We start from the raw sequence: 21946 nt of genomic DNA on the forward strand, positions 1-21946 counted from the left end.
GTGGGTTGTGTCCCTACTGCTGGGGAAACCATGTGCTTAGTCACAACTCTCTTGATTTCTCCCAGTAGGGAGCAGTGGGCTGAGGGGTGGTGGCAATGGGCTGTGCCACTGCCTTTGGGGAAAGAGGATGCTGGTAAAGTGAAACTGCTCTTCTTACTTTAGTCATGGTGCCTGTTCTCTCTCTCTCTCTCTGTCTCTCTCTCTCTCTTCCCTCCCTCTCCATCTTCCTCTCCCCCTCCCTCTCCCTCTCTCTCTCCCTCTCCATCCAGTAGTGTGTGGAGGCTCCACTGGACCCTCCAACTTCCACAAAAGTTCTGTCTTCCTTGGCTTGTTGTCAAAATCGATGTACTCTGGGTAGATGACTATAGAAAACTCCTATTCAACTAACTTTCTGAAGTCATCCTCTTACTGAGCTATGTATTATTTAAAAGTATGTTGTTTAATCTCCAATTATGTAGAGGTTTTCCAACTATCATTGTTACTGATTTCTAGGTTAATACCTCTGTTGTCCCCAATCACATCTTTCATGATTTCTCTCTTTTCCAACTTGTTAAGGTGTGTTTTGTTTTATAGAATGTCTCCTGTCTTGGTGGATATTTTACCAGAACCTGAGAAGGATGTGTATTCTGCTGTGTTTGGATGCTGGGTTCCATGGATTTTAGTTAAATCCACTTGTTGGGTGGTGCAGTTTACTTTAGCTATTCCATCCTGATTTTCTGCCTGCTGGAACTCCTCATTACTCGTGGGGGCGGGTGTCGAAGTCTCCACCTCCCCCGGTGGATTCATCGCCTCTGCAGTACTCTCAGCTCTCCCGCGTGCATCTTTACTGCTTGCACTGTTGTCATGCGTGTGCACACGTATGACTGTGTCCTCTCGGACAGTGAAGCCCTTTATCATTATGTAATGCCCCTCTTTATCTCTGCGTTTTTCTTGCTATGAACCTGTGTTGTCTGAAGTTAGTACAGCTTTGCCAGCTTTCTTTTGTTCAGCGTTGTTGTGGTGTATCTTCTTCTGCCCTTTGCTTTTCATCTTTACTTGTAATGTGTCTTTACGTGTGATTCTCATAGATCACTTAATTGTTATTTCATTATTTGCTGTGGCAGTTTTCATCTTCCCTTTGTTTATTTAGACTATTAACAAATTTTAAAAATATGTTGATTGATTTTAGAGAGAAATGAAGGTGGGGGGAGAGAAAGAGAGATACATCAACATCAGTGTGAGAGAGAAACAAGAATTGGTTGCTTCTTGTAACCACGCTGACCAGGGATCAAACATGCAGCCTAGGTATGTGCTCTGACCAGGGATCGAACCTGCAGCCTTCTGGTGTATGGGTTGATGCTCCAACCACCTGAGTCACACCAGCCAGGGTGACCATTGACTTTTTAAGTGGTTATTGATATAGTTGGATCAATCTCTACTGTATGTTTTACTGTTTTGTATTTTCCCCTGTTCTTTGTTTCTTTCTGTTTTCCACTTTTCTTGTGCTATTTTTGCCCTCTATTGAGCATTTTACCTGATTCCATTTTTTCTCTTCTCAGTGTATCAGTTATATATTTTTTTACTTGGGCTTGAGTTTGCAGTATACATTTACAACTAACTCAAATTCTCTCTGAAGTAAATTCTCTCTGACTACACCTCTCTACTGGACATGCAGGGTCCTTGTAACAGTATTTCAAATTCTTGCCTTCCTGTCCCTTGTAACACTGTTGTCCTTCATTTGACACAATCTGTGAGGTGTAATTATTGAGTATGTTGTTGCTATGAATACTTTGAACAAAGTCGTATCTCTTGGATTAAATGAAAACAGCAACATCATTTTATATTAGCTTCATTTATTCTTCATTTATTCTACCTTTATCTTTTACCTTCTGCTAACATTTCTTTTAACTTTTTTTTGTAAAGCATGAGTCCTGGTGACAAGTTTCTTCATTTTTGCTTATCTTAGCAGGTTTTTATTTTTCCCTTACAGCATAATTTTGTTCAACACAGAATTCTGATTAAATGGTTATTCTTTCAACACTTCAGTTGTTTTACAAAACTGTCTTAGGGCTTATGTGGTTTTTGAGAATAATTCTGATTTCATTCTCATCTTTGTTTCACTATGACTAAGGTTTCCTCCCTCAGCTTTTTCAACATTTTCATTTTGCTTTGATTTTTCTCCAGTTTGAGTGTGATATTTCTAGGTATGTCATTATCTTGTTTGGTGATGTCTTAGCTTCCTGAATCTGTGGTTTGGTTTCTACCCTTAATTTTGGGAAAATCTCAGTCATTATTAATTCATTTATTTTTTTCTGTTTATAGAAATTAGTTTATAGATTAAGTAAAATATATCACAGCAATGTTCCAAGGGACCCAGAGGGAGGAATTATTCCCTTTTTGTCATGTTTCCCATATGTGCATGTGACACTTTTTGTGACTGTTCCAAGGCTCTTGGATTCCTGTTCTGCCCTTTTGTTCATTTACTGTCTGTGCATTTCAGTGTAGGAAGGTGGTATCGACATCTCCTCAAGCTCGCTAATTCTTCCCTCATGATTTTCACTGTAATGATGAGCCTGCAAATCAATTTTTCGTTTCTGTTCTGTTTTTTATTTCTAGCACTTCCCATTTGGATCTTTCCTTGGTTTCCATATCTGCATATATTATGCATCTGCCCTTGAGAGTTGTCCACCATTTTCATTAGAGTTCTTCACACATCAGCCGTGGTTGCTTTGGACTTCTGCGCAGATAATTCCAACATAGCTGTTGCATCTGAATTATTTTTTTCAGATGTTCTTTTGCTTGTTTGGTTCATGGGACAGTGCTCCAGTCTGCTAAACAACACTGGCCAGGGATGCGTCTTTAATTCTTTTAGCGTGTTTTGTAGTTTTTTGTTGAAAAAATCTGTATGATGTACTGTGAAAAAGGAGCTGAGTGAGGTAAGTCGGCCTTTAGTGTGAGGTTTTACGTTTATCTGACTCAGGTTTTGTCCACGTTTTCTATTTGATGTCACTGTCAGAGTCGAAAATATCCTTAGGTGTCCTTGGTCTTGTCTCTCTGTTATTTCAGAGTTCTACAGAGGCCTCTTTTATTTTTAATTTTACAGTTCACATTCAGTATTATTTTGTATGAGTTTCACAGAGGCTTCTACGTAAGTTCTGACACTGCAGCCCTTCCAGGGCGTGATCTGTGCTCCCCTGGAGTGCTGCCGCTGGAGCGCGGTGCTGTGGGTGGAGAGGCAGCGTTCTGCAGTCCTGTGATTTGGGTCCATATTGTGATGAGCCCGTGCCCTGGGCTGTGACCTTCTGTGGTGCAATAAGGAAGATGGTGTATCTTTGTCCATGGTTCCTAGCAAAGACCTACTAAAGCCCTTAGACTTTCTTAGTGATAAATGTGATAGGAGTGTCTCATGTTCTAATGCGGTGACTGTTTGCAGGTCCCTGACAGCTGCATGGGGGTTGGTCACTGGGAAGAAAAAACTTTGATTAGAGGCTTAGAACTCTCAGCCCAGCCCTCCGCTTCTGGGGAGGACAGAGACTAGATATTGAGTTACTCACCAGTGGTCAATGACTCAGCCAGTTATGCCGGCAACTGGAACTGTGTTCTGACCCTGAACCTCAGGATTTGGAGAGACCTGGGTTGGGGTACACATCTGTGTGCTGGAGGGCCGTCCTATCAGCACAGGGCATGGACACTCCCACCCTCCCTCTGCCCCCACCCTCTGCACTTCGTTCTGGTGACCCTTTCCTTTGGCTGTTCCCAAGTTGTATCTTCTTCAGTGAACCGATACTAATATGTAAGTGCTGTTCTTAGTTCTTAGTTCTTAGTTATTCTAGTGAATTAAGAGGCATTCGGGTGTGTCCTGGATTTGTAGTTGGCCATGGAGAAATGTGTGTGGCCTTGGCCTTTATTTATGGCCGCTGTGTGACAAGTGGGGAGTGTGTGGGACTGAGTCCTTAAACCTTGGACTCTGTTGTTAACTGGTTGGTGGTAGAATTGGATTGTAGGCCACCCAGTTGGTGTCAGGGAGGTGGAGAAATGATTTGGAAATCCCAGCACATATTTCCTGTCAGGAGGAAAATATATCCTGTGACCCCCACAGGTGTTTCTGAGTCTGTGCCCCCGGCCTCAAGGTAGGTCAGGCAGAGTGGCGGGGGGCGGGGCGTAAGCTGGCAGTTTCCCTCCCCGTGTCAGTCAGACTCTGGTGAAACGGAACCTTTGAGGACAGGCCTTGTTGACCAGAATAGGATGTCATGGGCATACTTCAAACTGGCCATTTTCCTGTCTCCCATTTTAAAACCTCTGGCCCTTTGCAGTGTAAAATGACACGCATTTGTCTTTTCATGTAGAAGACTTCTGCTGCCTAAAAACCCCCTGCACTCCACCTGTTTATCATTCCTCTTCACACCCCTAGTGTTTGCCAGCCAGGGAGCTTTGACCGTCTCTAGTGTAACAGTGGGAATGATAACCCGCCCCACCAGTCTTTAGACGTTGTTTCTGTGAGTGCTGACTCTGACTGATATGCAGCTTGTAGATAAACAGCACATTTGTGTAAGAGCCCTAGGAACTAACTTCAAAAGACACAGACTCCGACCTTCGGGCATCTCTGCTTCGGGGGATTTGCTGACCTTCAACCTCGGTGCCAGGATGACTAAACCAGGATGACGCACACTGGACGGTCACTTGCCTTATCGGAACAGACTGTGCTCGTCTGCACGCAGAGAAGTTCTCAGTCTCCTCCCGTGATCTCTTTGTTCTGCTCCCCTCTCCCTCCTTGTAAAAACCTCTCTGCCTAGCCTGAGATGTTGGGAGTGAGCCCCCATCTTCCCAAGGAGATGGGCTTTGTGACATGAACCCCCATCTTCCAGGTGGCTGGCACCTGAATATAAACCACTTTCCTTTTTACATGAGCACCTGTCTCTGACGTATTGGCTTTCTAAGTGGCAGGCAGCCGGACCTGCATTTGGTTACAATGGTGTTGTTTTTTCCGCAACCTTCCTTAGACTTCCAGGACAGTTTTGACTAGGACTTGTGAGAGGGGACATTATTGCCTTATTTCTGATCTTAGCAGGAAAATATCTAGTTCTATCACTAGGTTGTGCCACCACATCATCAGTTCGACTTTTACTGACTTTCTTGAATTCTCTCCAACATGGCACCTGACAAAAAGTAAGCTGAACTTGCCCTCACTGGTGTGGCTCAGTTGGTTGGGCATCGTCCCACAAAGCAAAATATCCTGGGTTCAATTCCCAGTCAGGGCACATGCCTAGGTTGTGGGTTTGGCCCCCAGTTGGGGGCATTCAAGAGGCAACCATTTAATGTTTGTCTCTCACATTGCCCTCTTTTTCTCCCTCCCTTCCCCCCTCTCTAAAAATAAATAAATTTAAAAAATAGAAAAGTAGGCTGAAGTCATCTGGGAAAAATCAGAAATTCCAGGGTTAGCTAAGCGTGCCAGCAGGAGTCAGATAAGGAACCTAAGGACCACCTAAAAGAATGGGCTTACACCAGAAAAATGCAAGATGGCCCCTGAAACCCCTTCTCAACCAAATTTTTGGCAAACTTTTCTTTATTAGCCTACTAAAAATTGTGCTCAGGGATGGAGATTTCACATTAACATAACACAGTTGATGTATGGCTGGGCGTGTTTCAAGCATATTTGAGAACTGCGTATGCTGCCTTAGGAATCTTTCTACCCTTCCCCAGAATCCCCACCCCTGAGCCTGCCTACCTTCCCCCCAACCTTTTAATATTTTCTTAAATTTCCAGAATCTGGGAGAAGGAATCATTAGCATTTGATTATCTTTTTCCATTCCATGGCCAGGGAATAAAGTTTCTGACTTGCTTTGCCAAATATGTCTTGTCCTATTGATGTGAGCTGTGCTAGGCAGAACGACCAAGATCTGGGGTCTCGGACAGTTTCTTACCAGTAAGTACATTGTAGATGGGCTTTCTCCTGATAAAGAAGTTCTCCTCCATTCCTAGTTTGCCATCCTAAATGGATTTGGGTTTTTGTTAAATGTTTTTACATTTTCATTTTCTTCTTTTTCATTCCTGATAAGAGTTGTTTCTGTCTCCCCCCTTTAGCTTTTAGAGACTTTCCCGAATTTTATTAAACTTTTCAAAGAACCAGCTTTTGGTTCTGTTAATTTTTTAATTGATTTTCAATACTTTATTAATTTTAAAAATAATTTTATGTGCTTAGTTATGTGTTTACTTTGGGTTTATTTCGATTTTCTTCTTCTAATTCCATCAGAGAGAGGCTTAGATCCTTGACTACAGATATTTTTATTCAATCATATGCCTTCAGTGCTACAATTTCTCTCTAGGGACTTTTTGCCGAACCCCACAACTTTTGATAATTTGTATTTTCATGTCTATTTATTACAAAATGATTTTAATTACCTTTGAGAGTTCTTTTGTCCACGAGTTTGTCAACATCAGAACATTCAAACCTACTCGGAAAGTTTAATAAATGTTGGATTTTATTTGAGCCGACCGAGGACACGCCTGGGAGCATGGTTTCAGGGGTCCGAGGAGATGCTCTGGGCAAGAGCAGTTCTGCTGCTCTTTTTGTGCACTGGGGAATCCAAAGAGGTAAAGTGAAAAAGATTACATGGAATTTATCGGTGGTAGATTAAGAAGGTGAGAGAAAGCATGGTGGGAAATTTTTGTGATTGATAAAAAGTACGTTCATTTGGAATAATATGCAGGCAACAAGCTCCTGTGCTTCCTTGAGGGATCTGGAGAAAAGGATTGGTCTGGCATTTTAAAGGTGTGCTAACCTAGATGGACACGAAGAGTGGACAGGGCTTGCTTAAGGCAGAGGTAAAGATTTCATTAAAGAAGTTGTAGGCCTGAGGAGTGACAGTCCTCTATGATCTGATCATCCTGTGAGGTTACTTTCTGTTGCTGAAGTTGTAGGATTTACTACATGAGCCCCGTATTCATGCCCAAGCTCTTTAGGAGTGTGTTGTTGAAGGTTTAAGTAGTTGAGGGTTTCCCTGGAGCCTTGGTTCCTCATGCCAGCTGTCAATCAGGTGGAGAGGGAAGGTGCATCGATTTCTGCCCAGTCAGGGGCATGGCTGGGGCAGATGGCTAGGGACACACACATCATAGGCTGGATGTCAGAACTGGCCGGTGACAACATGACCCCTTCTCTCATTGGTCCCTGGTGGCTCTGTGCCTCTGTGACCTATCAAGGTCATGGGAGTCTGGGGACTCAGGGAGATCTAGAAAACCTAGAGTGTGTAGGCCTGGGTTCAGAGATGGGGAAAAGGGGAGCCAGTTGGAACCATATGGAATGGCCTGTGATGGGACCACCTTCCCACCGTCAGATCCAGAGTCTGCAGACCCAAGTCCTCCAGGGGCTGGCTCCGCTGAGACCTCGGTCCCCTTCAGCCCGCAGCCTGGGGGCTAAGCTGGCAGCCAACCCCTGGTGTCCTGTCCGGTCACTGTGCTCAGTGATGTTGGCTCCAGGCCCACATCCTCTCTGGGCAGCTCTGTGCTTGCAGCCCCACATCACCCAGACGGTACAGCAACCACAGAGCGGGTTATCAGGCAATCAGGACTGGGTCTCTGGAGGTGCATGAGAAAGCAACTGTGGTCTGTGATGTCCCAGTTCCTCCTTCCTTCCCAGGAGTTCCCGTTTTCTCCTGAGTTTTTCAAGTGTTCTGGGAGCAGAGTCGCAAATCCATGACCCTGCCACTGCAGTTTAGCTCTTCCTGGGTCTGGATATAAGTACAAAATTCTGGCTTCCTTTCTGCATTCCCAAATATCTGTATTGGAATCACAATATCAATTCTTGGTCCTCCAGGGTACATTTCAAACAGACCCATATTTTAATTGTTTATATATTTTTAACAGTAATAGAATGTTGTCTTTTAAATTTTTTTTTGGTCTGTGAATATTATACATGAGGAAAAAAATCATAGAATTACTACCTGAAATATTTTGTGTGAAATCCTTTTGCCTATCCTCCCAGGACTTATCCTGGGCACAGACACCCTATGGGAAGGCATTTGAGTAGAAGTTTCTCTTTTTTTTAGAAAATTTTCTGAGTGTTCTCTTTTGTCAGCACTTTGGGCTTGTCACCTTGAAAAACTTTATTGACTGATTTGTCTCATTTTTTTTTCCAATAGGAATAAAAATGTATTTAATGAAGAGAGCTTGAAAGCAGTGTAAAACAGTTCCAAACAGGCACAAAAGGTGAATTCTGAAAAAATTAAATATTTCAGCATTACATTTTTATAGTGTTCTGTAACTGTTTTTTTCTTGAGAATATGCAGTAAATTTCTGAAGTTTGTTTTACTTTTGAGTTGTGAGCAACAACAGCAAAAAAGGTTTTATGGAAAGTTATCTCACGGGGCGATCTGGTCACGAATTCTTACCTGGGCAGCTTCTGGTGGGTAGTCACACCTCAGTTCTCTGACGTCATTAGTAAAAGGTTTTAAGCCAGCCCTTTTCATTGTTCTTGGGCATCTAGATTAACACACTTTAAAGTGCCAGAATTAGTACTGGAGTCCAATCCTCCCTTGCTTTCTCCTGTCCTCTTGTGATCTTCCTTATATCCACTCCTCAATTTCAAATGCATAAAAGGAGCACTTTAGATCTTGATTCCTGGCAATTGTCAGTTTTGGCTCAGATAAGCTCATAAAATTTTTCTACAGGTTTGGCTGTTTTTTATGTAGACACGGTGTTATAAAATACGATTCCGGCCCTGACTAGCATGGCTCAGTGGTTTGGGTGTCAACTGGCAAAGGGAACAGCTGCCCATTCTATTCCACATGCCTGGGTTGTGGACCAGACCCCTGGCTGGGGGAGAGCGAGAGGCAACCAGTCAATGTTTCTCTCCCTCTTTTCCTCCTTTGCTTCCCTTCTCTGTAAAAATAAATAAAATCTAAAAAGAAAAAACCAAACCAAATTACAATTCCAGGGCTTCCTTTTGCAGAGCAGAAGTGTTCAGGTAGTTTCATGAGAAAGCAGCTGAGCCCTGGGGCTGGGGATGCAAGTGCAGGGGGGTTGTGTGGTGGTGATGCCCTATTGTTCTTAATGCCTAAATATTTGACATTCAGAGTGTAGTGTGTGCACACTGAGAAAATCTATGAAGATCAGGTGCTCTGTGTGTTGGACAAATGGTTTATGAATTGGAGAGTTCATTTGAGTAAGAACTAAAAACTGAATCAGGCTGAGAGTTTCCTCACTGTGAGAGTGGTTGCCTGGGGGAGGGAGCGCTTCCATGCTTACAGGAGAGGAGGCTGTCGGAACTCCCAGGGTTCACTCCTGGGGCTGCCCAGGTGTCCTTACCTGCCTTCCTCAGGGACTAACCTGCTCCCTGGGGTTCTAGCTCAGATGGGGGTGTCTAGACCTAAAGTTTGCAGTTACGTTTACCTACCTGAGTGTGGGTTTCCTTGTGAACTATAGGGAAGCTGGCTGCTTATCTTGATTTCAATATTTGTGTTTCTTTTTATTGAATTCCTTTCTCCGGTGATTATTGCAGCTGTTTGATGTGGTTTCCATCAGCATCTGGGGTTCTAATGTATAAGTTGATTGAGCAATACCATGTGAGTAAGGCAAGATAATTATGGAATCAAATAGATGTTGGTTCCATTTAGCAAAACCCTCCCCCAAAACCTGAAGATGTGGGATGGGTGTGTTTTGTATTTTGGGGGGTCAGTGTTTGTCCATGTTTCTAGAGAATTTTGATATTGAAAAGGTTTACCATATTTCAAAGGATGTGAGGAAAAAGCAATTGATGTTCTAGTTTCACTGATATGAGGGAAATGCCTCAAAACCTGTAAAAATGTATGAAAATCATAGTTTTTTTTCAGGGCTTCATTGCAAACCCCTAATGCATTACTATATGCTCCTCGTTCTTGAAAATACTCCAGCATCAAATATGACGTCTCTCCAGAAAAAGCCCAGCCATTGGTAATATAACGACAATGGTTTGCCCAACATGATGCAACCTGGCAGCCAGGGAGAGTGGACTGGAGTGCACCTGTGTGAACAATGCTGACTTCACTGCACTAGTCAGTGGGGGTGGTAGATGCTGTTGAGTGAGCATGTGTACTGTGTGGCGATCACATTAAAAATGACTGAACGAGTACAGCAGCGAGTCTGCATCCAATTTCGTGTTAAGCTTGAACATTCCTCTGCAGAAACTATTTGGATGATTCACAAGGCTGCAGCTATGGGCAACCATGACACATGCATCACATCTCATACAGAGGTTTTTGGAGGAACATCAAATCACCCAGGTGACTCAGCTCCTCTACAGCCCAGATTTGGTGTCTGTGACTTCTGGCTTTTCCCAAAACTAAAATCACCTTTGAAAGGGAAGAGATTTCAGAACATTGATGAGATTCAGGAAAATACAATGGGGCAGCTGATGGCAATTGGGGAAACTGTGTGAGGTCCTAAGGTGCCTACTTTGTTGGGGACTGAGGCGTCATTGTCCTATGTACAGTGTTTCTGGTATCTTTTTCAATAATTGTCTCTATTTTTCATATTGCATGGCTGGATACCTACTGGACAGGCCTTGTATAGTGATGGGACAAACTATTATAATGCCTTGTGTCTTTTGTGAGAAAGGGACTGGGAAAGTTTAGATGATCTGCTGTTTTATATCCATTAATGTTTAAAGAATTAAATCTTGGAGTTGTATTCTATGTAGAAAAGTTGAATTAAATTAATTCTAGAAAGCAAAGGTTAATTAAACATACTGATTAAGCACAGAAGATATGGTATATGTAAATATTTTTCATTTTTTAAAAATAAATAGCATATTGGAAGGTTAAATTTCTAAGCTAGGAAACTAAAGAAGACTCCCTGCCCACATAGCCTGCTCCACCCTTGTGCTCACTCCATCCTCCCTCAAATAATCAATTTTAGTCACTTCTAGGATTTCCTTAGCGTTTCTTTATATAAAACCAAGCCGGTGAGAATGCACATTTTCCTTTCTTGTATTTGTTCTTGTAATGAGAGTAGATCCACATGTTCCATGTTTGTTTACTGACAACTTAAGCCTCAGCCCTCCCCCACCACCTTTGTATCTGTCAGGCTGGTAAGAACTTGGCAGCTCCTGCTCTGTGATTGGCTGCCTGCTGGGGAGCCACATCCTCACCTGTGAGCTGTGCTGCCCTTTGTTGTATTGCTGACATCACTGAGCCTGGGTTCTCTGTACGGAGGACTCCGGGTTGACATTTTAGGTAATTCCTTGTGGGTTTTTTTTTTTTAATGTGAGCAGGAGTATGGGAATGGAGCCCTCCTTACAGTGGTCCTGGGTCAATGTCTTTGTTGGAACTTTTGTCTTTAGTGTGATGGTGTGACTGAGGCTGGGGTCCCCTCAACAGCAGGGCATTCTCAGGGGGTGTGAGATGATTGCACCCTGTGAAGGAGGTGAGTTCATCAGATGTTCACTCCCTAAAGAGCTGTTATTTTAGAGAGAAAGGGAGGAGACAGGGAAAGGCAGCCCATAGGTGGCTCCCTGATACCAGAGGGCTCACCAGGTTTCCTTAAGCTCCTCTGCTGATGCACCTGCCCCGACTGAAGCACAGATCCTGGCCTCCGGGCTATTGGGGGCCATGCTGTGGTCTCACTGCGGCACAGCAGAAGGCCTGGTGGACCCCACTGAGCCTGAGTTTTCTACACGAAGGATTCGGAGTGTAATTTTTGAAAATCTGTTGTCTTTTGGGAGCAGAAGTATGGGAATGGGGTCTTCCTTACAGTGATTTTAGTTCGATGTTTTGGTTGGAACCTGTCTGTGCATTTAGAGTGAAGATGCCACTGAGGCTAAGTTCTCCTTGAAATGTGGGCGGGCAATAGGTGGTCACTAGGATAATTATACCCTGGGAATTTGGTGACACCATCAGATGGTTACTCCTTAAAAAGCAGGCATTTTTTTTTCTGTTTTTTTTTTTTAAATTTCTGATTTATGTATGTTAAAGTATAATTTATACACTGCTATTACATTATTTTAAGTTGTCTAATATAGTAATTGAAAACTTATATACTTTAGGATCAGCAAATAAGTCAGTAACCATCTGTCACCTTTCAAAGTTATTATAATATTATTGACTATATTCCCTGTGCTATATATTAAATTCCTGTGATTTTGTTATATAACTAGAAGTCTGTACCTCTTATTTCTCTTCATCTTTCCCACCCATTCCTCTGTTCCTCATTTCTGTGGCAATCATCAGTTTGTTCTCTATGTCTCTGAGTTTGTTTCTGTTTTGTCGGCTGGTTTTGTTCTTTTTACGTTCCCCACATAAGTGAAATTACACAGCATTTGTCTGCAAAACACATTTGAGTTCCATCCATGTCTTATGGTTATAACACCTACTCTTCTAAAATATTCCTTACTAAGCAGGAAAACTCCTAAACAATGATTCATGAATTTAAATTAAATTAAATGCCTTTGCCACTTCCAATGTGGCTACACAGAATGGGACTTCGTGGCGTTTGCTCAGTACAGTGAGATGACCCAGTATAAGTTAGACAGGGCCTTCAAGGATTGCAAACTGTTGTAAGCTACATTTTAGGAAGACTTGGTTATCTCCAGTTATCTTTTGAAGAGATGAATTCGGCCTGTACTTGGTACTAGAAAGAAAGACTAACTCCTCTTACTGGGTTCTCTCACCCTTGAGGCTGTGGTCACACCAAATAAACCCCTGCACCCAGTACCCAGCTGAATTTACTAACTGTCCACTCAGAGGCTGGCACACATTTTGTAGGTGAGCCTGTTCTGTTTAGTGTCTATTTCAACAGTCTCTCAGCTGCAGTGGGGCTTCACCTTGAAGGGACGGGATATCCCTTGACCTGGTCACTCTCAGGGAAGGAACCTCAGCTCTGTCAGCACAGACAGCCTCCACAGGCAGGGTCTGAACTGCTTTTTCCTTGCCCCAGGAGCACAGGTATGACATGACATTAGTGATGTTGTCCTTTGTGGACATTCATTTGACATATCTAAAAAACAGTAGATGGCTTGCTGCCTGAAACTTACGAGGCCCTGATTCTTGGGTCACTTAAAAAAATTGATTTTAATAAATACAGTGCTACCACATTCCTGACAACGTGATGAAATAGGTATAGTATCTCTCAACAACCAGAGCATTGTGTAGATTCTGTGTGTTTGGGGGACAACATATTGCTTATTTACAAATTTTGCTTGAGCTCATTTATGCTGCTACTTGCAAACTGCCCCACCTTTAACAAGCACCAGTACCGCCAAAGATTCCAGACTGTGAACGCTGCTGTGCGAAAGGCACAGCTGGTAGCGTCCTCAGAAACTCCTTCATTATCAGGCTTCAGCGACCGTCTCTTACACCTCTTGGGTGTAATAGCTGTCTTGCTGTTTTGTTAGTTATTGTGAGTAGATGTTTATCAATTTTATTAATTTTCAAAGGGAAGTTGCTTTTATTGTTTTATTTTTCTTCATTGATTTCACACAATTACCTTGATTTCTTTTCTAAATGTTGTTTCTTTTTTAAACTAATTGGGGTGACATTCGTTAATAAGATTTGATAGGTTTCAAGTATACATGATCTGTATATTGCATTGTGCGCCCACCACTCGCAGTCAAATCATCATCCGTCCCCATATATTTGACCCACTTTACCCTTTATTACCATCCCCAAACCCCTTCCCTCTGGTGACCACCATACTGTTGTCTGTGTCTATGAGTTTCACTTTTATATCCCATATATGAGTGAGATCATATGATTCTTAGCTTTTTCTGACTTATTTCACTTAGCATAGTATTCTCAATGTCCATTCATGCTGTCACAAATGGCAGTATTTCATCTTACAGCTGAGTAGTATTCCATGGTATGTGTGTGTGTATATATATATGTATATATGTTAATTCTGCTGACTTTGAATTTAATCATTCTTCTTTTTATTTTTTGTAGTTGGATGCTCATGTTAATAATTATAGATTTTTTCCTAGCATATTCATGCGATGGCATGAATATGTCCCTTTCAGGGACTGCTGTTGCTGCAGCCCATGACACATGACATGTTTTATTTTTATTTCATGTAGTTCATAATAACTTTTTTTTGTTTTGAAAGTTCTTTGATTTCCTGTGTTATTGAGAACTTGTGTCATTAAACGTTCACATATTTGGAGGTTTCCAATTATCATCCTGTTACTGATTTCTAGATTAATGCCTTTGGTGTAAGGGCATACTGCGTACAATTTCTGTCCTTTCAGATTTGTTAAGGTGTGGTTTATGTCCCAGGATCTGTTCTGTTCTGGTAAAAGTTCCATTTGAACTTGAGAAATATGTGAATTCTGTTCTTGTTGAATGAAGTGTTTTATAAGTTACAATTAAATCCAGTTGTTATGTGGCCCTGTTGAGTTCATCTCTGTCCTTGGTGTTATGCCTGCTGGAATTTATTATTCATGATGTGGACTGTTGAAGTTTACAACTATAGTAGTGGATGCATCCATTTTTGCTTGCATTCTGTCAGGTTTACCCGAGTATTTTGCTTCTCGGTTGTTGAACACATACACGTGAAGATTGTTATGCATTTTGGAGAATGGTCCTCTTTATTATTATTTTAAATTGAAATCTATATTATTTTAAATAAACTCATCTGTTATACTAATTATGCTAAGAAACAAACTATATTTGTTATGCCTTAATTCTTTTTCTAATTTACCACATCATCATTTACATTCTTTCTGATGAATATTTTTTCTTTCAAAGTAGGTGAACTCATGACAAATACCTCAGTTTTTGAATGCTGCTGAAAGACCTTATTTTCCTTTATTTTTGAATGATTTATTTGACACAAAATTCTAGAAGAGTGGTGTAAAAAATATTTTATTTTACTTCAGTTTCTTTTTGCTTGAATGGTTTCAGGGAAGAAATTTTTTATTTAATTCTTGTTTCTGTTTCATGGTAACTAAGGCATTTTCCACTTTGGCTTTTTTAAATGTATTGTTTCTCTTTGACTTTTACCTGATTTGAAATGTTTGGTCATCATATTTAGTGTTATTTGAGCTCTCTGACTTGACAGTTTTCTATTATAATTTTTAAAAATCTTAGTGAAAGTTTACTTCACTGATTTTTTTCTGTTTTTTTCAACCACATCTCCCCCCTTTCCCCTTGTGCCCCACATCTGCACAAGGTGACAAGAAAACCTTAGCGTAGTCACAAGAGATTGAATCCATGCAAACTACTGCCCTTGTGTGTGAATTCTCACCCTAGTGCAGGGGTGTCAAACTCATGTTCACTGGGGGCCACATCAGCCTCACAGTTGCCCTCAGAGGGCAGAATGTAATTTTAGGACTGTATAAATGTAACTACTCCTTAACAGTTAAGCGAGAGCTCGGTGCTGCCACTGGGGAGAAACAAGGTACTGGCTGGATAAAACAAGGTGGAGGGCCGGATTCGGCCCATGGGCCTTGTGTTTGCCCCCTGTGCCCTAGTGCATTTCTGTCCTCAAAAAACAAGTCCATGAAGTTTTCTTTTTGCTGCTGTTCTCTCAGGCTATTTCGTGCCTGCTGGAGATGCCTGGCTTGCTGCCTCCAGAGACTGTACCTGTGGAAGTAATGAGCCCTTTTGTTCCCTGTTGGCCATGTGTGCTGTCATCAGCTGAGGGAGTCCCATGCTTAGGTTGAGCTATCTTGTTCCTTTACTCCATGGGCAGGGGTTGGGGGAAGTGGGTTTGGAAATGAAAGAAGAAGGGAGGGCATTCTCTAGAGTGGCTGATGAGGAAAAGCGTCCTTTTAGTTGGGGAATAGAGGCTTTGTGTTCTTTTGAAGGAAAGCACTGCAAACATCTTTATGTAATGTACCATCATGGGCAAATTCATCATCAGACCATTGTGGACATCAATGGACTCTCTTGTGATCTGTGGCTTTGAACCTGTTCCAGTGTCAGCACGTCCCAAAATTGACTGTTATGGTTGTGCTAGAAAGAGCACACCGGTATATTTGCGTCTAGTGTGTGTACCCATGTGTGCCAGAAATGGGCTGGCAGCAGCCCGGAGGCACAGGAGTATAGGGATTTTGTGTTCTAGCTTGTCCTGCCTTCTTCCTAAGATCTGAGCTCCAAGGTCCAAGAACTGAGTCTATGATAAATATTACACAAGGTAAAAGCAGAGCTTCCCCACGAGAATAATTTTATTCAGCCAGCTGCCTCAGATTACTGGTGTACCTTGGAAATAGTACTGACCATTGCAATAAAGTGCATGAGTTAATAAAGAATAGTACAATTTTTTTTGGTTTCCCAATGTATAAAGAAGTTTTATTTATACACCTTAGTCTGTTAAGAGTGCAGTACCTTATGTCTATAATGTCAGTGTACATGCCTTAATTAAAAAATATTTTATTGCTAAAAAATGCTCACCATCATCTGAGCCTTCAGGGAATTGTAATGTGTTGTTGGTGGAGGGTCTTATCTCCATACTGATGAAGATGCAATATTTGCCAAGTGCAATAAATCAAAGCTCAATGAACAAGTATTGGAGTCAGAAAAAAGAGCTTCCAGTTTTCACTATGATTTTATTTATTTAAACCTCATGCAGATGAAGTTTATGGGGTACTGTAAATAGATAATGAGAGAAATGAAGGAATTTTTTTTCACAAGGAATTGATGGTTTTAAAATAATAATATTAGTTTTACTTGTGTCATTTGTGTCATTTCCCAGCATGCTCTGAACCTTGTCATTAGAGAAAAATATGGTATAATGTGATCATAGAAAAATGTGTTGATAATTTTTACTTGTTAATAATGGTGTTAATTATATAAGGAATGAAGTGCTGATAGAGTAAATTTTTGATGATTAATTCATAGTATAAATGTTTAGAGATGATAGAATCACATGTAACCTTCCTATAAATGGGATCTCGGTGTCCAGTGCTGTCAGTCCCCAAAATCACATATTCAGGCTGTTTTAGGACTTGGTGGCCTTTGAGGATGTGGCTGTGCGCTTCAGTCTGGAGGAGTGGGCTTTACTGCAGCCTGCACAGAAGAAGTTCTACAGAGAAGTGATGTGGGAAACCTTCAGGAACCTGGCCTCAGTCAGTAAGGATGACAAGTTACCTTCACTTCCTCAATTACAGGACACATATTTCTCACCTTTCAACATTGTTCTCAGATGTGGGATGTGGAAAGGGAGGACACTGCCAAATAAACGGCGTGGTCACAGCCCGTCATAGATCTAGAAGCTCTGATTCTTCTGTAATTTCTAATACTTTGGAGTGATTTCTCTGGGTCTGCATTATAGGTAAAAAAATGGACAGATGTTGTTATAGAAGACCAGTACGAAAACTAGGGAGGAAAACAAAGGTGAGTCACACCATGGAAAACAGGGTGTCATATAAAAAACCTGTTTTGCTGCAAAATTTTAAAAAGAAGCAACCAAAACAACCCTTGCTTCAAGTTAATGAATTGCTTCTTGAAAACTTTTCACTGAAGTACCTTCTTATGTATGACATAGATGTTCACTTTTGCAAACTAGTTCCCATGGAAACAGCATTAAGAAACCCTATGTGAGTGTCACTGTTTTGATAATTGTAAAGTTGTTTTTCTGACTTTTCAGTGTAGTCTATTTCAAATATTACTAATAAAGCAGAATATCTACAATTTTGCTACAAAGATGTAGTACAATTATTCTAATAAATATAAAATCACTAATAAATAGCTCATTAATAATGTGCTTGCTTCTTGTTTTTTACAGAAGTCACCTTGTAGAGAGACTCCATAAAGGTGAAAAAAATGGCCAATGTGGGGAAAATGTTGGCTTTATTCCAAATCTCAATGTGAAGAAGAAAACTTTTCCTGGAGGAAAACCCTGGGAATATAGTGTGTGGGGGAAAGTCTTCATAGATCAGTCATCCCATAATGGGGATATCACATGTCACAATGGACACAAACCCTCTGAGTATCAGAAATATGGAGAGAAGCCATATAAGTGTAACATGTGTGGGAGAGCTTTCAGCTATCTTCAGTGTTTTGAAAAACATGAACAAAATCACAATGTTGAGAAACCCTATAAATGTGTGGAATGTGGGAAAACCTTCATGTGGTTCAAAACCCTTCAGAGACACATGATCACACACACTGCAGATGCTCCTTACAGATGTAAGGTGTGTGTGAAAACCTTCAGTTCTTCAACTTCATTGCAAATATGTGAAAGAACCCACAGAGGAGAGAAGCCTTACCAATGTCAACACTGGAAAAACCTTCAGATGTTATAAAAGTTTTCAAAGACATGAAAGAAATCACACTGAAGAGAAACCCTATCAGTGTAAAAAATGTAGTAAAGCATTCATGTATTCCAGTTATCTTCGAATCCATGAAAGAACTCACACTGAAGAAAAACTCTATCAGTGTACAGAGTGTGGAAAGGCCTTCAGATCTCCCAGTTCCTTACAACCACACAAAAGGACTCACATAGGAGAGAAACCCTATGAATGCAAGGAATGTGGAAAAGCCCTCAGTAATAATAGGTCCTTACAAATACATGAAAGGACTCACACTGGAGAGAAACCATATGAATGTAAACATTGTGGTAAAACCTTCAGTGCTCCCAATTATGTTCGAAAACATGAAAGAACTCACATTGCAGAAAAACCCTATGAATGTAAGGAATGTGGAAAATCCTTTAGGTTTTCTAATTCCTTGCAAACACACGAAAGGACTCACACAGGAGAGAAACCCTATGAATGTAAAGAATGTGGAAAATCCTTCAGATATTCTAGTTCTTTACAAATGCACAAAAGGATTCACAAAGGAGAGGAACCCTATGTGTGTAAAAAATGTAGTAAAACATTCAGATATCCCAGCAATCTTTGAATACATGAAAGAATTCACAGTGGAGAGATCTTATGAATGTAAAGAGTGTGGAAAGGCCTTCATATCTTACAGTTCCTTACAAATGCATGAGCGGACTCACACTGGGGAGAAACCTTTTGAATGTAAACATTGTGGTAAAGCCTTCATCTCGAAAATCCCTGCAAAGACACGTGAAAATGCAGGCTTGACATACAGCTTTTCAATGTAAGGAATGTGAGAAAGCACTCACTTGCCTTAATTTGTATCCCAGATATAAAAGGTTTTCACACTGGAAAGAAACACTGTGAGTGAAAACAATGTGGTAAAGCCTACAGAGAACAGAGGTCCTTACAATGATATGAAAGAACTTATACTGGGGAAAAACCTGTGAGTGTTAGGTGTGTGGAAAAGCTTTTACTTTTAACAAACCCTTCCAAGTCATGAGATGAAAGTGTGTACAACTGAGAAAACTATGCAGATATGAGGCATGTGGAAGCGCCTTCAGCCATTTCGCCTCTGAAGGCGTGAGAGGACCTGCTGGGTCAAACCTCTCGAATGTGAATAGTGTGGGAAAGGCTTAGTCAGGCCTGTATCCTTACATATAGAACTTCCACACACACAAATATAAAAATGTAAATAATGTACGAAGGCTTGATGCAAATTAATTCACATATAATTTTCTAGAAATTTTTTGACATTAAAGGGTTGATAATAAAATTGTAAATTATGTGTAGGGTGTAGATGTAAGGGGACCAAATGGTAATAAAAAATACAATAAAATTTTTTTAAAATTGTAAATTATGTTTACCAAGCTTCTTTCTTTTCTTACTATCCAGTGTATCATTGTACAACTTAAGTGGGTCCTCTGCGTGGGTAGATTCTCAGTTGTTTACAGATATGTTAATCCCAGTATAAGTGGACCTGTGCAATTCAAACTTTTGTTGTTCAAGGGTAAACTGTAATTACTTAATCAGTAATAAGTTCATTATATATAGTTTTCCTCTCTTACTGTATAAGCCCCCTTTTTCCATCCTTATAAAAGTTGAAGTAAATTTTGTTTGTCAAGTTTATGAAAGAATAAAGTTTCATATGAGTTATTATTTTTAATTTAAAAATTTTCTTTTTTCTCTCAACTGGTATACAGTAAATAGTCATTGATTTAAGAAGAGAGACCTGTGATAGGACAAAATATCTAAGTTGGGGGTGTTCTCTCTCGTGATAGCGTTAGAAAGTAGGTTTCCCAGGATTCATTTTCTTTTTTGTTCCATATTAAAATTCACCAATGGCCTCACTTGCATGTGATTTGGAAGGCAGAAGCAAAGAAGACATTAGTCAAACGTTAGAGCCACCACCACGCAGGGGAGACAGAGATACATGGGGGCTTTGAGGACACCATCTTCCAGCTGGTTTCTTACACTTCAACTCTTTGATTTTCATTTCCTTAGAGGTGTGGTTTTCCTCTGATATCTTCACAATATCTACATCAAAGACCCATCAGAGTGTGGGTTAGATGTAAGCCCTCTTGTGTTCACCAGGAAACTGATTCAGACTTTTATGCTTGGGAGTATTCTCTGATTTTCTTCTTCTCTGGGTTATATCAGCATAAGTTTGTATAGGAAACACCTGCTGTCAGCAGTGCTGGTGAGTTTGTTTTCCTGATGGCCCACATTGTCTGCAGTGGTGCCGCCAGAAAGCAATGAGGGGCGGTGTTTCTCTGCTGCGTGTGCGGTGGCTGCCTCGCGCTGGCACTTCCACGTGACAGTCAGCACCTCCCTCCTGTCAGAAGGCTGTGGGTGTTTACGGTTACTTGTAGCTGCATGGAACCCCTCAGGACATCTTCAGTCAGATGTGACTGTGTGTGACTAAAACCATATGCCTATTTTTTCACACTGACACTTATGCAGTTGCTTCATAGAAATATTTTATTAACTGTTTTTTGAGCCATAGAATGCTAACATTGTTCTTGTGATGATATATTAACATGTTCCATTATAATTATGGAATTGCAGATGAAGTTTGCAATTTTAAATTTTTACTCTTTTCTTAAATTAAAAAAATCTTGTAAAGATTTTATTTATTTTTTAGAGAGAGGAGAAGGCAGGGAGAAAGGGAGGAGAGAAACATCGATTGGTTTTCTCTCACATGAGCCGTAACCCAGGCATATATATGCCCTGACCAGGAATTGAACCAGCTACCTTTTGCTTTGCTGGATGATACCCAGTCGAGCCACACTGGTCAGAGCTATCTTTTATTGTTTTATAGTTACAATTTTTTTCATATAACATTTATTTTTCATTCTTAATACCAAAAATGGACATCATGGTTTTCTCAATGCCCTGTTGCCAGTAACTGGCAGGGTTGCACCAAGTCAAAAAAAGGTATAATGAATTCTAATCAGAATGACCACAAACCTTCAAGGACTGTGAGGTATGACAGTAACATGAGCTCAAAAGCACTTATAGGATTTTGGCTTCTGTTAGTTGATTCGAATGCTATTCAAGGAAGCAAGAACTTTTCCTGTATTGAGTGCTCTGAGGAAGTAAATTTTATTCTATAGTTGGTAATCATAATCATTTTCTAGAAGGGGAAATAATTTAGTGGAGCTAAACATAATTCGTAAGACACTTCAGTCAGTAATATTAGTAGGAAGAGGGGAATATCATTGTTCCCCTCATTGTTATGATTTGGAAACACATCCTTTACCACTTATAATGATATGGGCACAAAATACGCTTACGAATACCGTGGTGCATCGTGGTCGCTGATTGCCTTTAATGAAGAAGGTGTGTGACATTTCTCTCTTCACAAGACAAGACTGGCCTTACAGTGAGAATGAGGCCAGTTCCTGGTCCTCTGTAGCAGCTTTTGTTTTTCTTACCTTTTATGTATTTCCTACAGTATTAGATGCAGTTTATCATAAAATATCTTAGTTAAACAATAGTTCACTTCTTAATATACCACATGATATACTTAATATTTCCTTTAGGTTTCTACCAAGGCCTATATGTTTAGGTAAATTGTGAGGAAACATAAACCTAGCAAAGGAGAAACACTAGACCATTATTATAAACAGCCTTTACTTCTCACAATACATTTTTATGCTAATTTTTTTAAAGATTTTATTTATTTTAGAGGGGAAGGGAGGAAGAGAAACATTGATGTGCGAGGGGTTCTAGAGATAC

General features: G+C 40.7%; 1 protein-coding gene across 1 annotated transcript; it reads left to right on the forward strand.

Moving 5' to 3' along the window:
• The first annotated feature begins 11558 nt into the window (after positions 1 to 11558).
• LOC114503665 (zinc finger protein 14-like) lies at positions 11559 to 19413 on the forward strand. Its single transcript, XM_036034481.1, is given in 5 exon segments — positions 11559 to 11639; positions 16886 to 17025; positions 17668 to 18162; positions 18164 to 18811; positions 18813 to 19413. Coding segments are annotated over 5 exon segments (1545 nt in total). The 3' UTR covers positions 18994 to 19413.
• The last annotated feature ends 2533 nt before the right edge of the window (positions 19414 to 21946 follow it).

This window comes from Phyllostomus discolor, chromosome 8 (assembly GCF_004126475.2).
Source record: "Phyllostomus discolor isolate MPI-MPIP mPhyDis1 chromosome 8, mPhyDis1.pri.v3, whole genome shotgun sequence".
NCBI lineage: Eukaryota > Metazoa > Chordata > Mammalia > Chiroptera > Phyllostomidae > Phyllostomus > Phyllostomus discolor.